The sequence below is a fragment of the Leuciscus leuciscus genome, assembly GCF_965113295.1.
Source record: "Leuciscus leuciscus genome assembly, chromosome: 2".
Lineage (NCBI taxonomy): Eukaryota > Metazoa > Chordata > Actinopteri > Cypriniformes > Leuciscidae > Leuciscus > Leuciscus leuciscus.
In genome coordinates this window covers 25,891,190-25,906,472 of record NC_138726.1, presented here as the reverse complement: position 1 = coordinate 25,906,472, position 15,283 = coordinate 25,891,190, and the positions used below count along the sequence as shown (strand labels likewise).

Genomic DNA, 15,283 nt, shown 5'->3' with positions numbered 1-15,283 from the left:
CACACAGCACTTAAGCATTTCCTTTTTGTATTTTTTTATTTTTTATTGAACTTTTAAGAAACACTTTTCTTTCTTTCTTTGTAGATTAAAGATCTCTTAAACCAGCCATCCACAGGTCAGCAAGCCTGTTTGACTGTGTCCTGTAAAGGAGAGGGGGGCTGGAGCTCCCTAGGGTACGTACAGGACCAGAGCTTACTGAAGTACAGACTGAACCCTGTGCCTGTGTTGCCTGAGATGGAAGGTGTGAGCGAGTTCACAGAATATGTCTCTGAGACAGTGGATGTTCCCTCTCCTTTTGAGCTTCTGGAACCACCAACCTCAGGAGGGTTCCTCAAGTTGTCCAAGCCATGCTGCTATATCTTTCCTGGAGGACGGGGCGACTCTGCTTTGTTTGCTGTCAATGGCTTTAATATTTTGATTGATGGTGGATCAGACAGAAAGTCTTGCTTCTGGAAGCTGGTCAGACATTTGGATAGGATTGATTCTGTTCTCCTTACCCATATAGGGGCAGATAATCTCCCTGGCATAAATGAACTGTTACAGAGAAAAATTGCAGAGCAGGAGCAAGAGAAGAGCCGTGGTTCAAATACCTATGGAGACTGGATGAAAAACCTGATCTCACCAGAGCTTGGTGTTGTGTTTTTTAATGTTCCAGAAAAGCTGAAGATGCCTGAATCCACGCTGAAAGCAAAGAGGAGCATTGAGGAGGCCTCTCTTACATTGCAGTACCTTCACAAACTAGGCATCAAACCTGAGCCTCTATATAGAGTTGTAAGCAACACAATTGAGCCTTTAACACTCTTTCACAAGTTGGGTGTTGGTAAACTAGACATGTATATTCTGAATCCTCTCAAGGACAGTAAGGAAATGCAATTCTTCATGCAGAAGTGGGCTGGTAATAGTAAAGCTAAAACTGGCATTGTCCTGTCCAATGGCAAAGAGGCTGAGATTTCTGTTCCTTACCTCACATCAGTGACAGCTCTGGTTGTGTGGGTACCTGCCAGTCCAACTGAAAAGATTGTGAGAGTACTGTTTCCTGGAAATGCCCCACAAAACAAAATATTTGAGGGGCTTGAAAAGCTGAGGCATCTCGATTTCTTGCGATATCCAGTTGCCACTCAAAAGGACATGTCATCTGGAGCTCCACCTCCACTGATTAAACAAACTAAAATGAAGCTGAGAACTGATAGCAAAGAAAGTCTAAAATCATCCACTAAAATGTCTTCCACTACAAAAGCGAGCAAGAAAGAGGCAAATGAAGATATTGAGTCAAAGAGTGAATCTGTAAAGGAGAACATGAAAGTTGAAAAGAAAGAGAAGAAAATGAAAGAGACTGTTAAAACTCCAAAACCACTGAAACCTAAGACGGCGTCACCCGATTCACTTAAGCAAGAGAAAAAGAAACCACAGAGAGAAAAATCTCCTAAAAAACATATCAAGGAGAGGGCATCTAAGATGGAGGAAAAGAAAGATCAGGAAAAGATAGACACAAAGAAAGAAAAAACAGATGTAAAAAAAGAGGGCATAGTTAAAAAAGAACTCAAAAGTAAAGAGGAGAAGAAAAAAGAAAAAATTAAGCCAGAGTTGAGAAAAATCACAAAACCTGACTTAAAGCCTTTCACCCCTGAGGTGAGGAAGACTCTGAACAAAGCAAAGGTTCAAGTGAAGCCTAAAACAGAAAAAACTAAAGCTGCAAAGGAGCAAGAAAACAGGCCAGCTGCTAAACAAGCTTCAGTGGTGAAACGGGAGAGTGATAGGTCCTTAGTCTCCTCCCCAGAGGATCTTACCAAGGATTTTGAAGCCTTGCGACTGGAAGAGGAGCTTTCCAAGCCCAAAGAGAGCAAAATACTCCCAAATCTGCTGTCTGCAGTGGACACTGTTGTCCCTCACATTGAATCTCCTGATGAAGGAATAACTACAACTGATGTTGAGACAGAGTCCCCTCAGGAGGAAAGGGTACCATATGGAGTAAACACAAATAAACACCCCTCTAAAGCCACTGATAGATTTGAGGATGAATGTGCTACTACAGAAGATGACATAGAGGATGACTATACCACAAAACTGAAGAGTGCTAAAACATCTGACTTTGTGGAGATGGGTGAAGTTAAAAAATGGCAAGAAAATGCAAAAGAAGATAAAGAGTTTGAAACGAAACCCAAAAAGAGTGAAAGTGAAGAAGATGAGGATGTGATTGAGAAAGCAGAGCTAGAGGAAGCAGAGGATATAGTTCACGAGACAGAGCTCAAGTACAAGTCAGATGAGGCTAGGAAAGAAAAACTTGGAAAGGACTGGGAGACAAAACAAAGTGACATTAAATCTGCCAAACCGCTGGGTGCTGCAGAGCATGTTTCTTTCATCCAAGATGAGACCATTCCAGGCTACTCTGAGACAGAGCAGACCATCTCTGATGAGGAAATTAATGAGGAGACAGAGGAGAGAATCTCACATCTTCAATATGATGTCGGCTCTTATGACATCTCAGTTCCTGATGAACCAGGGACTTTTGACACCATCCATGGCATGAAACCACCAACCATATCTGTTGCTTCTGAGTTATCATCAAAGGGTTTTGCAATAGACCAGGAGCCAGTTCTGTCAGCTTATGCATCCAATATAATTGGGGCTCCATTGGCTGAAGAAGAGCATATATCATCAGCCACCTCCATCACCGAATATGACAAATTATCATCCATTGCAACATCTGTTACTGAAGATCAGTCTATAGCATCTGTGACAGCACCACCTACTGAAGATGCAGGAAAAAGCTCTTTACTCTTAGATACTATAAATAGTATACCATCGTCCGTACAGACAGATGCCACTCACGGAAAGGAGTACCTCCACTCTGCTGGAACTATATCTCCAACTTCTTCCTTAGAGGAGGACAAATGTTTTAAATCACCTCCTTCAGAGGAATATCTACCCATTGTGCCAGAAACAGAACTTACAGTGAAGGCTCCAGTTCCCACAAATTATGAGGATGAAGAGGATGAGGAAGAGGATGAGGATCAGACACCAAATGTTGATATGCCACTTGGAAAGATCCATGAGGGTTACGCATCTGCTGCCATGCTCCAAGACATTGAAAAAGCTTCTGATACCTTTCCCTCATCGGCTGCGCCTATTTCTCCTCCTCTGATGTATTTTGGCACACAAGAAAAAGATGAAAAGGGACTCTCACTCTCTAAGGATGAATCTAAATTGGGCGCCTCTGATAAAAGTTTGTCCTTCTCACCAAATTTGCCTTGCACCTCAGAGACGAGTATTATCTCAGAGAGTGAAGAAAGATGCCTCAGCCCAGATGACAGCACTGTGAGGTTTGCCTCACCTACACAATCAGGACCGACCAGCAGTAGCTACTCTCCCACTGAGGAAAGGTCACAAAAGCCACTGATTATGGACAAAGATGAAAAACTAGACAAGGAGACTTTTGACTCTCAGAGGTATATGCCCCAAGATGCTCCTGCTGACAAAACGTCTGAAAGTGTGAAAAGTGTGAAAATACTTGATGATGAAGTGGACCCTTTTGGAAAGGGGTTCTCTAGCACTAAAACTGCAATATGTGACTCTGAAGAGGACGAAGATGAAGATAAAGAGAAAGATGATTATTATGGAAAGGGAAGCTCTAAAGTGTGTGGTAAAGCTAAATACATAGAGGAGAGGGAGTGCACTTTTCTTGATGAAGAATATTCCAATGAGGCAACACTCCTAAAAGAGGAGAAGCTGGTTGAAAATGAGAAAGAATCTGTGGATAAGGAAGATAAACCACAAAATGTGACCTACTTGGGCCATGAGCATAAATCCCAGATGCTCAGCTCAGGAGAGGAAGATGAAAGTGAAACTGAGGATGGTACTTACTCAAGTGTAAAAGGACCACAGGACAAGTTAGATTCCATGTCAGCAAACCAAGGCAAAAAAGATGCGTCATTTTCAGAGATAGATGACCCAAACGTGATCTCTAAAGACAGCGATAAAAGTGTCCACTTCAACTTATATTCCTTCCCAGAGTGTGAGAAAGGCCTCAAAGGGGAATTTGAGAGGGTGGTTAGGCAAGATACACCCTATGTCGGGAAAAGTTTTACATATTCTGATGTGTATGACAGTAAATCAAGTTCAGTGGATTCCTACTCTCCAAATCTGCCAGCTGAGCACACTTTTGATGATACTGATGTTACTCTAAAGAAAACAGAAAAGGAGGATTCCCTAGAATCTTCCACTGACAAAATTTCTGACTTTAAAGCATCAGATGCAAAGGAAACATCATTAGCTTCATATAGTGAAACACAAAGTGTCTACGGATCACCACAGTTTAGAGATAAACCTGAAGGAACATTCTCTGAGAAAATCAATAAAGTTGAAGAAAAGACAATTGAGAAAACCTCACTTGCTTCAGCAGAGAGAGACCCCTTTTCAGTTAAATTTGAAAAGCCAGATTTCAGTGGGATGGCAGAAGTTGGTGCATCACAATCAGCTCATTATGTAGCTGACAGCTTCATCTCTGATTACAGTGCTAAAAGTACGAGTTCTATGTTAGGCCAATCTACATTTAGCACAAAAGAAGTAATAGCTGGAAACATGAAGATGTTCGCTGATGGAGAGGATGAGGATGAAGAGGACGATGAAGATGATGATGATGATGAGGAGGAGGAGGATGTAAGTGATAGTGATACTGAAAAAGGTGCCAAAGACAGACAAGAGAAAGATGCCCAGTGCCCACTGACTAGTGCTATCAGCACTGTACCTACTCAATTCCAGGATGAAAAGAAAGACACCATTACTAATGACTACAGCTTTGGCTCTGAAACCTATGGGAAATCTCTAGGTTCATCAACGTTTGAATCCACTCTAAGCCATGAGGGTCCCAAGGACTCATTTCAAACTGCTAAAGGTGATGCCTCATCTTTTCCCAATGAAAGTCAAATGACAATCTCCTCTGGATTTGAACATTCTTCAAGTGAGCAGAAAAATAAGTTTGTAGAAAATGATGAGAAATTTGTCAAGTCATATTTGCCCCTCTCAACAAAGTCTGCTGAAGATAAATACTCTACTCACTATGATGGCAAAGATATTGAGTTTGACAAGCAAAAGACACCAGATGCAGCAGAGAAAAAAACAGCAGACCCTGTTTCATTGGGCATTGGTTACACAACTATGTCAGCCACAGCATACTCTTCTTCCTCTTCTTACAGTCATTCTTCATCAGCTTCAGCATCTCTGTCCACTAGCCACCAGTTTGGGGATGAGTTAGAGACTCCAGCCTGTACTGGAATAGAGTACTCATCTTTCAAAGATGAACATTCACCAGTTGTTGATTCACCCTTTTCCAGTTCTGGAGGGCAGGCTAAGGATGAATATTTAGAAGTGTCTGAGAAACTGACTCCTGCAACCACTACTGCCGAATCCACCCCTAGTCTTGCAAGATTCTCACCATTATCACCCTTTGAGGAGATCAAACCTTTCCCTCCACATGCAAGTACTTGTATAAGTGATAAGAAAGATCCTGCTTATTCTTCAAGCAATATCTCAGATCAAGGCCCACAAACTCAGTGCTTTTACAAGCCGGAGTGGGACGAGGACTCAAGATTACAAGCTGAATTTGGTGCAACTGGACCTTATTCCTCAATCCCTCCGACCACACAGAAAGACACAATGCCTGAAGATCTGTATGGTGCTTCATCAACACTGACATTTGAGTGCCCTGAAAAACAGTACTATGAAGACACAGAGAGTAGTGAAGAGGAGGATGATTATATGTATGAAACTGAACAACATAAACTTCAGTACCAAAGATCTGCACTTACAGCTCAAGCAGACAAGAAAGATGCCACCTTTTCCTTGGGTGAGACAATAACAAAGGACATATCTTCTGGTTTGGGAGCCACTATCCCAGATGCATTTACCTCATATCCTTCCTCTTTCCCTGAGTCCAGAAAACCAGACACAACAAATGGGCCTGCAGAAGTTAGTGTGAGTGCACCAGAGGCTTTTGGTGGCACCAGCAAGTTGGGGATAGGCTTGCCAAAAACGGAGACAAAATGCCAAGAATTTAGGAGTCCAGGTGAATGGGAAATGCAGCAGAAAAGAGACATCCACCCAGGGGCATCCCCACCTCACTATCGACATGAAGATGAGTATGAAGAAGAAGAAGAGACTGAGCCAGAGCACCCAGCCCGTCCTCTTTCCCTCTCCACAGACCAACCTTTCCAACCCTCTTATTATGCAGACGATCCAAGCAGACACGATGATGACTCTGACTATCCTACAGATGTTGGTATCCGTCCACATTCATCCACAGCTTCCCCAGGCTATTCTTCCTGTGAGTACAAGCAGAGGAGAGGAGACACATCTCCATCATTTATCAACCCAAGCTTATGCCAACTTTCAAGTGACGAAGAAAATGAGGAACAGAGAAGCCAAGCATCTGATCAACAGCAGCCTTCTGGGAAGACAAGATCCCACAAACAACCTCGCCACCACTCTCACAGTCATCATGGCGAGGACAGTGAATTGCAACACTTCTCTGGAGCCTTGGCTGCCGGGATTAGTGCCAGTGGGGAGGACACCCCTCCAACTTCTGTCAGTGAGCCGTTGCATTCCCAGTCAGATTCTGATGTTCCACCAGGTACGGAAGAGTATCCATCGAACACAGCAGAAAGAAATAATGACTCTGATGAGGATGCAGATTACCTGCCTGTAGATAAATCATCTGGAGCTTATGGGGGGAAGCACTACTCATCTATGTCACCTAATAAAAATCATGATCCCCTCCCGTCACCAATGAGGGACCCTGCTCCTTATTCCCCTCACCCTGATGTATGTATGGTTGATCCCGAGGCTCTGTCAAGCATAACAGACAAACCAGTCAAGAAAGATACCAAAACAAAGGGTTTACGTAAATTAAGTAAAACAAAGTCCTCATCTCCTGCTCGGAAGACTGATGCCAGGCGGAAGAAGTCCCCATCCAAGGAACCCTCCACTCACACCACCTCTCTTAGGAAGAAGGACATGGATGATGATCTGTCAAGGTCAAGCCACAACACAGGCAAAGGCCTTGTCAATGGCCTTAAGAACAGTGCAGGTATGAACAACCATCTTCTATATGCAGATAAAGATGAGCTGTTGTTTTGTTTGCCAACATTACACTGACAGCTATTTTTTGTGAATTTTAATTGTTTCTTAAAAGGTTCAAATTCTGCAAAATTCAGTGCAGCTGTGCCCCCTGGTCCTCCTATCTATGTGGATCTGGCCTACATTCCCAACCACTGCAGTGCTAAAAATGTGGACCAGGAGTTTTTCAAACGTGTTCGCTCTGCATATTATGTAGTGAGTGGAAACGACTCCAGCAGTGGAGAACCGAGCCGTAGTGTACTAGACGCCTTGCTAGAGGGAAAGGCACAGTGGGGATCCAATCTACAGGTATAATATTTGTTAATTGGTCTCTCTGTTTGTCTCTCTATAGATGTCAACATTGGAAGTTTGTAATTTGCTGATTAATTTGCTGGATATTCTATGGATGCTATGCATATACTGTAAATGGAGGGTCAATGAATGAAGCTCACTGTGCTATTACTAATACTTTGCTATACTATTTATCTTACTCTTACTCTGTACAATTTGTAGGTAACATTGATACCTACTCATGACACAGAAGTGACCCGTGAGTGGTATCAGCAGACCCATGAGAAGCAACAGGAGCTGAAAATCATGGTCCTGGCCAGCAGCAGCACAGTTGTGATGCAGGACGAGTCGTTCCCTGCCTGCAAAATAGAGTTCTAAATTCAACATGGCTCCCAGGTTCACATCTTTACTCTCAAATGGTCCATTACAGCCTTAATTGTAGTTTACTCAATTTATTTTTAACTTCCCATGGTTTAAAACAGCACATGTTGTCTATTGCCGTAAAACCCCAAACCTAAATTATCATTTCCTGTGATGAAAGTTACTAGAATGCAAGAGAACAAAAGGAAGACGTGCCTTCACTTTTCAGGGTGGCTTCTCCCTTTACGTTGCACAACACATACATACAAACATACATACATAAGGTAATAGATCTCTTGCTGAAAATTCTTAACCCTTAGATTTTGGGCCAAACTTGTTTAAACTAGTTTTCATGGTCACATTACCAGTCATAGTTTTATACTGAACAAGGTTACCAAACGAGTGTGCTAAATACAATAATAAAGTTGATATATACTGTATAGCCTTGTTTACAATGATATTTAACTGAAGCACAAGTATACCTCTTTACTTATTTTTGAACAAAAGCACCAGAAAGTCACCAAATACTGCTTCTCAACCGGAATTAGATACCCCTGCTTTCATCTGATTAGTTCATGTACACTTTCTTATTTCAATGAAACTGTTGCTTTGAGGACCTGATTTATATATCATAGCTTCATCCTCTTACATAGCACAAACACACACTCTACGTGTAAAATAATCTTCTATTAATCAAGTTTTCCCACATTCAGATACCTACTTTGCAAATGGCAATTGGGCTATATAACTCAGCAGAGAGTTTAACAATTACCTGGGTGCTAGTATTTCACAAATAGGAATTTAGTTAACAAAAAAGATGAGATTTACAAAGAAAGAAATAAAAATGCATATGCTGGACATGTAGTTGTGCTGCAACTTATGTGCTTTGCACAAAAATGACTTTACATTCCTGACCTTGCTTTGAATTTGTATAGTAGAATGACAGCATCAGCAACATTAAATTAATAATAGTAATTAAAGATTGCTTCTAGATCGGGACAAAATTCTGTTTGTAAATGAATACTGAAAAACAATTGAATAAAGAAAAATGTTTAGATGGTAGATTTATTGTCAACACTAAATAACAGAGTGGAAGTATTGGAGCCAAATCTTATTTTCTCATTAAATGATGTATAAAGTGTATGTTCACAGAGTTTATGATTATTTTTAGTGTTTATGACATTAAGAAGTATGTTTTATTCCTTATTTCGTCCGATTTTGAAGAAAATTCTTTATCACCTTGTAATGATTTCTCTTTGATTTCTATTGGTTATAAAATGTATATAAGATAAAATTGCTTAATGTAAAGGAATGGTAAGAAAGGATGACTGAGAAAATGCAAGCCAAAGTTGCCGGCAATGGAAATGCATGGTATTCAATGAATACATTTATGTATGAAAGTTTTTTCCATGTTTTTGCATAGGGTTATACGACAGAAGTGAGCTACAGATACTGCACTTAAACCTATTCCAAAAATGTTATTGTGTGTTTAAAGTTATTCAAAGCAAATTGTGGCTTTTGTATGAGACATAAACCTTTATCTTAACCGGTAGTGCAAGAGCTGTTGTTTTCCAATCAATAAACGATGAGGATATAGGTGACATTTTGAAATATAAAAGTAATTTCTTGATTCAAGGACTGGCAAGTTCACTACACTGTAAAAAGTGATCAGTTCACTTAACTTAAAAAAAAAGAGGGAACCTGTTGCATTCAAATTAATTAAGTAAATCAACTTAATGCATAATTGAAAAAAATTAAGTTATGTGAACTTGACAATTCCACATAACTTAATTTTTTCAATTACGCTTTAAGTTGATTTACTTAATTAATTTGAATGCAACAGGTTCCCTCTTTTTTTTTAAGTTAAAGGGATACTCCAGCGAAAAATGAAAATGAAAAAGGAAGATATTTAGAAGAATGTCAGTAACCAGACAGTTTTAGATACCATTGACTTCCATAGTAGGAAAAAAATATACTATGGAAGTCAATGGTATCTAAAACTGTCTGGTTACTGACATTGTTCTAAATATATTCCTTTCTGTTCAGCAGAAGAAAGAAATTCATACAGTTTTGAAACAACATGAGAGTGAGTATATGATGACAGAATTTTCATTTTTCGGTGGAGTATCCCTTTAAGTCAACTGATCACTTTTTACTATTTATTTTTTTGTCTCTCTGTTCAGAATTAGTAGTGATGGATAGAAAACATGCTGTCATAATACGCCCGGGATTGCAAACGTTTTTCTTTGTGCATTTTTAAATTTGTAAGGTTTTAAAATATCTGATCACATGACACTACGGCTCTTGTCACAGAGCAGGATCAAAGATGAAAGGAATAATGATCTTGTAGAGAAAACTCTGTAAAAGTACTGTATGCACTGCATGTATATTACCATGAGGTTACAGCCTGAACATGCATTTAAGTACTGCTATGCTTTTAGGTGCTTGGCTCAATTCAGTCCTATATTAAAGAAGGAAGGTTGTAAGTGAAAACTTTTTTTTTTTAGTTCCATATGGGTCAAAATTGAATCTTTAATATTCATACTGTTCACAAGATTTTAGTTTTTACAATTCTGATTTACATAGTCTCTGTTATTGGTCTATAAGATTTGATTGTTGACCTTCATCCATATAGACAAAATGAGAGAATACTGTATGGTTCAGCACACTCCTTTATATTTCTCTGAGGAACAATGTATGAGGATACACGGTTAATGCTTGCCTCTAATGTTTTTAAGGTGCTGTAACTTTTGAGCTACTGGTTATTTGGCTGTGCTGCAGAGATGTTCTGCGTGACATGGTGAAACCCAGACGTGACTTCGCAGTACCACAGAAAACAAAACAAACGCATACAAGTACCAGACTGCAGACTGCCAGATCAAGTGACTAGATCACTGATCACATTTTATATTCAAGATTTGTAAGTGTCTTGTGTGATTTATTTATTTATTTATTTTTTGAAGATGACGACTATATGTTTCGAAAAAGTTTGAAAAATAAAATAGCCGTGATGTGCTGTGCAAAACATCCCTTAGTTGCAATGTTGAGTTCGCCATCTCAGTAGAATCAAAACTGAAATATAGCATTCCATTGAGCCTAGCTGTTTAATGCATGTGATCTTAATTTCGAACTTGTATGTAATAGTTCATAGTTATATTAAATAAAGTACTATTTTAAACATATTTAAATGATAATTGTACTGAAAGGCACATATAACCAGGCCGCGCTATCATTTCCAGCGTGCAGTGTTGTTAAGACAATGTAGACTTGGATTTATTTTTCATTTCTTCATGTTTTCATTACGTTTGCTTTTATTTTTCTCTCTCTTTATGTGCAATACTCTGTATCTTTCTTTAAGCTCTCTAAATGAGTGTCTACAAATATGTTGTAGAAAGGTAAACCTGATAATCACTAATAAAATATGTTAATGGGAAAATATATCAACAAGTTTTTGCCTTTCCTTGAGTCAGCTGTCAGAATCATGGAATGTCTCCCACAGAAATCGAATGCGAGTATACACTTTGGTAACACTTTATTTTCATTGAAATTTTATTTCAATAGTCCACTTTAGACATTCTACTTACTATAAGTAACTTTGCAACTACATGTCAACTTATTCTACTAACCCTATAACTTAGTCTACTAATACTCTAATAAGAGTTAGTTGACATGTACAGTAGTTGCAAAGTTAATTACAGTTAGTAGAATGTTTGGATCATCAAAATAAAGTGTAACCACACTTTTATTGTGGATTTACTTTGAGTAAAATAAATTAAAAGTACATATGCCAAACATTATGCAATTTTATACAGAGTTAGTACGATACTATTATAGTTTTTATCAATATTTTGAATTAGTTTTAATTTGAGTAAGCTTCAGTCATGTTTTTGCCATTTTTATTACTTTAAAAAAAAGAAAAAATCTAGTTGTTATTGCAGTTAAACTAATGTTTCCTTGGCAGCTAGTTGAAATAAACAATTTTACGTTTTTTTTATAGGCTATATTTTCTTTATTTCAGTTAATGTTTATTCAATTAATTATTTTATGGTTTTACATATATGCAATAGAGTTTGATATAAAACACTGAATATTGATTAAATTGAATAGGCCTACTTTATTTCGACTTCAAGCCTGATAAGACTCGTTTTGATTCATTTACTGCAGTAAACAGCTTGAATAATATTAAAGCAAAGAATGTTCTAGAATTTTTTAACACATTAACATGATTCAAGGGTTTGAAAGAATAGCAGCCTCGCCACTGAAAAGCGAGCTGAATTCACATGACGATGACATCACTGTCTGGGTCACATGCCTATTATCTCTTCTTCCCCTCCCTGTCTGTTTCTGAGAGAAAGGCAGTGAAATGAACAACAGCAGTGTTAAAGAAAACAGAAAGCAGAGCTTGGCACAGCAGCGGGAAATGCCAACAATGCCCTACTGTTCAGTGATCCTAATCATATGGAAATAAATACATTTTGGATTCTGTTTGCTGGTGGGACTTGAATTCAGATGTATTATTAATGTGTGATACCATGAAGATTGTTCACTATGCCTGGTTGAAGATGTGTTTTGGTTGCGGTAAACAGAAGTAAAACCCTCCAGGTGGTGAAGGATAAGAACCTCGCTGTCATGCCAACGAGTACGAGGATGAATAACAGTTAGAGATAATGATGCTTACGCAAGTGTACACCAATTGAGACAGTAAATTAAGCATTGAAAATATGGAAATGCCAGACCTTAGCGAGGAAAATTTACATTTGTTGTGGGTTCAAGTGAAATAAGGTCCACTTGTTAAATACAGAGAAACCTGGTGCTTGATTTTTTTTTATATCTAATCCGTGCAGTTCACACATAAGTTATAAAAAGACAATTGTTTTCTGTAGACAATGCCATTTTTATTTGAAACACTGTAAATCAAAGTGGCATTTAATACTACAGCACAGACGGCATACAGCACCAACAGTACGACACGTTTGAGTTGAATCTATCAGAGGCAGGTGCTTTAATATGTCAGTGATTATGGAAACAGTTGTCAGTGGGTTCAGTGTGCTTCGCTGTACTCTGGGCAGAGTGGAATATTTCAGACGCTGAAATGCTCGTCTCTAGATTCTAGAGGTCTTGCAAGCTCAGTGGTCCTACGTCAGTGAGAGTCAGTTACTTTTACACACACATTCTGCATGCTCAGTAAACAACGTCCACTATCCAAGGTTTACTTAATGGTTTTATCCTGAACAGGTTCAGATCAAAAGAAAAACAGTACAGTATATGCTTCTGAAAAGCAGCATCTTTCTCTCTTTTTTTTAACAGTAAGCAGACAAAAAAAAAAAAATGTGTGTGTGTGTGTGTCATGGTAATCTCGGTAAACGACACTCTTCATTTGATTTCAAACAGGAGGGTCACGGTACAAAAAAGTATTTCATTTGTCAAAAAGGTGAAGCGAGAGAAATGTAGTTGAAATGAAGACCACTATTTCATTTAAAACCACGAGAGCACTGTATGTTTTACAAAAATAAAAACTAAAATATAAAAAAACGAGACTTACTCATCTGCAGTCTCATTGTTAAAAGTAAGCTGCATATTAGTCAATAAATATATATATATATAGACTAAATATATATGTATTTTATAATGATTTAATAAATTATGACAGTGGTATAGCAAGCTTTGGCAAACAGTAATAAAATGGTAGCGTTAATTTAAAGGAATAGTTCACTAAAAATAATTACATTCTGTCATCATTTGCTCACTCTCATGTTCCAAACCCATAGGACTTTTGTTCATCTTCAGAACACAAATAAAGGTATTTTTTATTAAACTTGAGAGATGTCCCTCCATTGAAAGTAAGAAATATTGGCAAGTATTCTGAAAACACATGATTTCTTTATATGATGAACAGTTTTAATTTAGGCTTTTGTTTACTTAAAAACATTGATTAATACACAAACATAGAGCACATCAAATATGGAAAATGGAAGCTCAAACGTGCTTGAACCAATGAAATTTCACGAAAATACAGCTTGAGCTTCCGTTTACCATATTTGATGTGCTCGATGTATGTGTGTTGATCAATGTTTATGTGTGAATAAATGCCTAAATTAAATCTGTTCATCATTTAAAGTGATTGCGTTTCTTCAGAAGACTTGTTTCGCTCGATTCATACACATGGATTACTTTTACAACGTCTTTATGACCTTTTTAAAGCATCAAAGTTTCCAGTGGAGAGCCAGAAACTTGGAGTCAAGGGCCAGTCTTATGGGTTTAGAACGACATGAGAGTGAGTTTTTTTCAGAATCTTCATTTTTTGGTGAACTATCCCTTTAATATGCATTTAGCTGTGTGAGTTCATTATTCAAGAGCTTGACTAAGTACTTTAGCAAACACAAACTAGTATCAAATATCACGTCCCTTTGAAAAATATCTTCCAGACCAGCTAATGAAGAAAAAAATGCAGTCGTTTGGAGACAAGGAAGAGAATATGTGCACGTAAAAATGTTTCAGTGCGTCTAACAGCTTATGTTTGCTCACTGGCCGTAGGACTAGAGTGATGCTTTACACGGGAAGCATCTCTGAATAACACTACAGAATTAAACACATGGAGAGTTTATTACGATTTTTAACGGGAGCATTCGAGCTTCAAGTTCAAAAGGTGACAATCGCAGCGAGGGCCTCCATGTATTCCCTTAAATTACGTAGGCGAATCCCACTTTGACTTGTCTGGGACTTTATAAAGGTCTGAGGCACTACAGCGAGAGCATGCTGGGATGGGACGAAGGGCGCACGTATATGTGGGAGCTGCCCGGTCTGCGTTTCCTTCACGGCTCAGGCACATGTGGAGCTCCCACCTCCAGTGGCGTCCCAGGGTGTGGCAGGGTCCCCGGGCTCCCCCCCCACATATCAACCGTTTCCTGTGTATCAAAGAACTCATCCGGCTCGTCGGGCGTGAGCGGGGTTTGGGCGCTGGAGCCGGCCTCCGAGCTGCTCTCTCTGAGCTCCAGAAGCACAGGCAGGGAGCCGGGCATCCCGCAAAAGGACTCCGTCAGCGGACTGTCCGCCAAGAGAGAGCAGGGAGGAGTGGGCTCCGCAGGGGTCGGACATGACACTTCATCACGGCAGGGGCTCTCTGTCAGACACTGGCCAGCAGAGTCTGTGCCGTCCGCTTCTATTTCACTGGGTTTCTCCGGGATGGGAGATGGTATGGAGGGGAGGGGGTCTTCAGAGGGGAGGCTGGTTTCAGACATGGAAGACACACAGTGGCTGTTGTTGTGAGGGGTCGGGTGGATCTCCTCGCTGCTCTGCGGCGTGAGGGTGATCTTCTCACTGAAGCTGAAGCGAGGAGATGTGTCAGCCGTGGTGGGAGACGAGGGGCCGGCGCTCGACACTGTACTTGAGGGACCACTGCTGTCTGCATGGAGAAACACACACACACACACACACACACACCATTATTTGGTCTATTCTGCAAAACAGGTGCTTTTTGTGTAAAAAATGACTTCAGATGATAGTATATTTACTATGTGCTAAT

General features: G+C 39.5%; 2 protein-coding genes across 16 annotated transcripts in view; one reads left to right on the top strand and one right to left on the bottom strand.

Annotated features, from left to right (window-relative positions):
• map1aa (microtubule-associated protein 1Aa) overlaps positions 1–11,199 on the top strand; it is a 30,180-nt gene extending 18,981 nt beyond the window's left edge. Inside the window, exons 5-8 of one of the 3 annotated variants that reach the window (XM_082161810.1) lie at positions 85–7,081; positions 7,187–7,419; positions 7,624–7,797; positions 10,500–11,199. In XM_082161810.1, coding sequence (XP_082017936.1) covers positions 85–7,081; positions 7,187–7,419; positions 7,624–7,779 — 7,386 coding nt within the window. In that variant the 3' untranslated portion in view covers positions 7,780–7,797; positions 10,500–11,199. Of the gene's footprint in view, positions 1–84; positions 7,082–7,186; positions 7,420–7,623; positions 9,472–10,499 lie in introns of those variants that run through there. The other 2 variants (XM_082161809.1, XM_082161811.1) reach the window with 2 other exon arrangements.
• A 1,540-nt stretch (positions 11,200–12,739) lies between these two features.
• The window catches only part of ppip5k1a (diphosphoinositol pentakisphosphate kinase 1a), a 38,945-nt gene continuing 36,401 nt past the window's right edge, over positions 12,740–15,283 (bottom strand). For all 13 annotated transcript variants that reach the window (XM_082161827.1, XM_082161838.1, XM_082161833.1 and 10 more), the window contains one exon: positions 12,740–15,163. In XM_082161827.1, the coding sequence (XP_082017953.1) occupies positions 14,574–15,163 (590 nt within the window). In that variant the 3' untranslated portion in view covers positions 12,740–14,573. The remainder of the gene's footprint in view (positions 15,164–15,283) is intronic.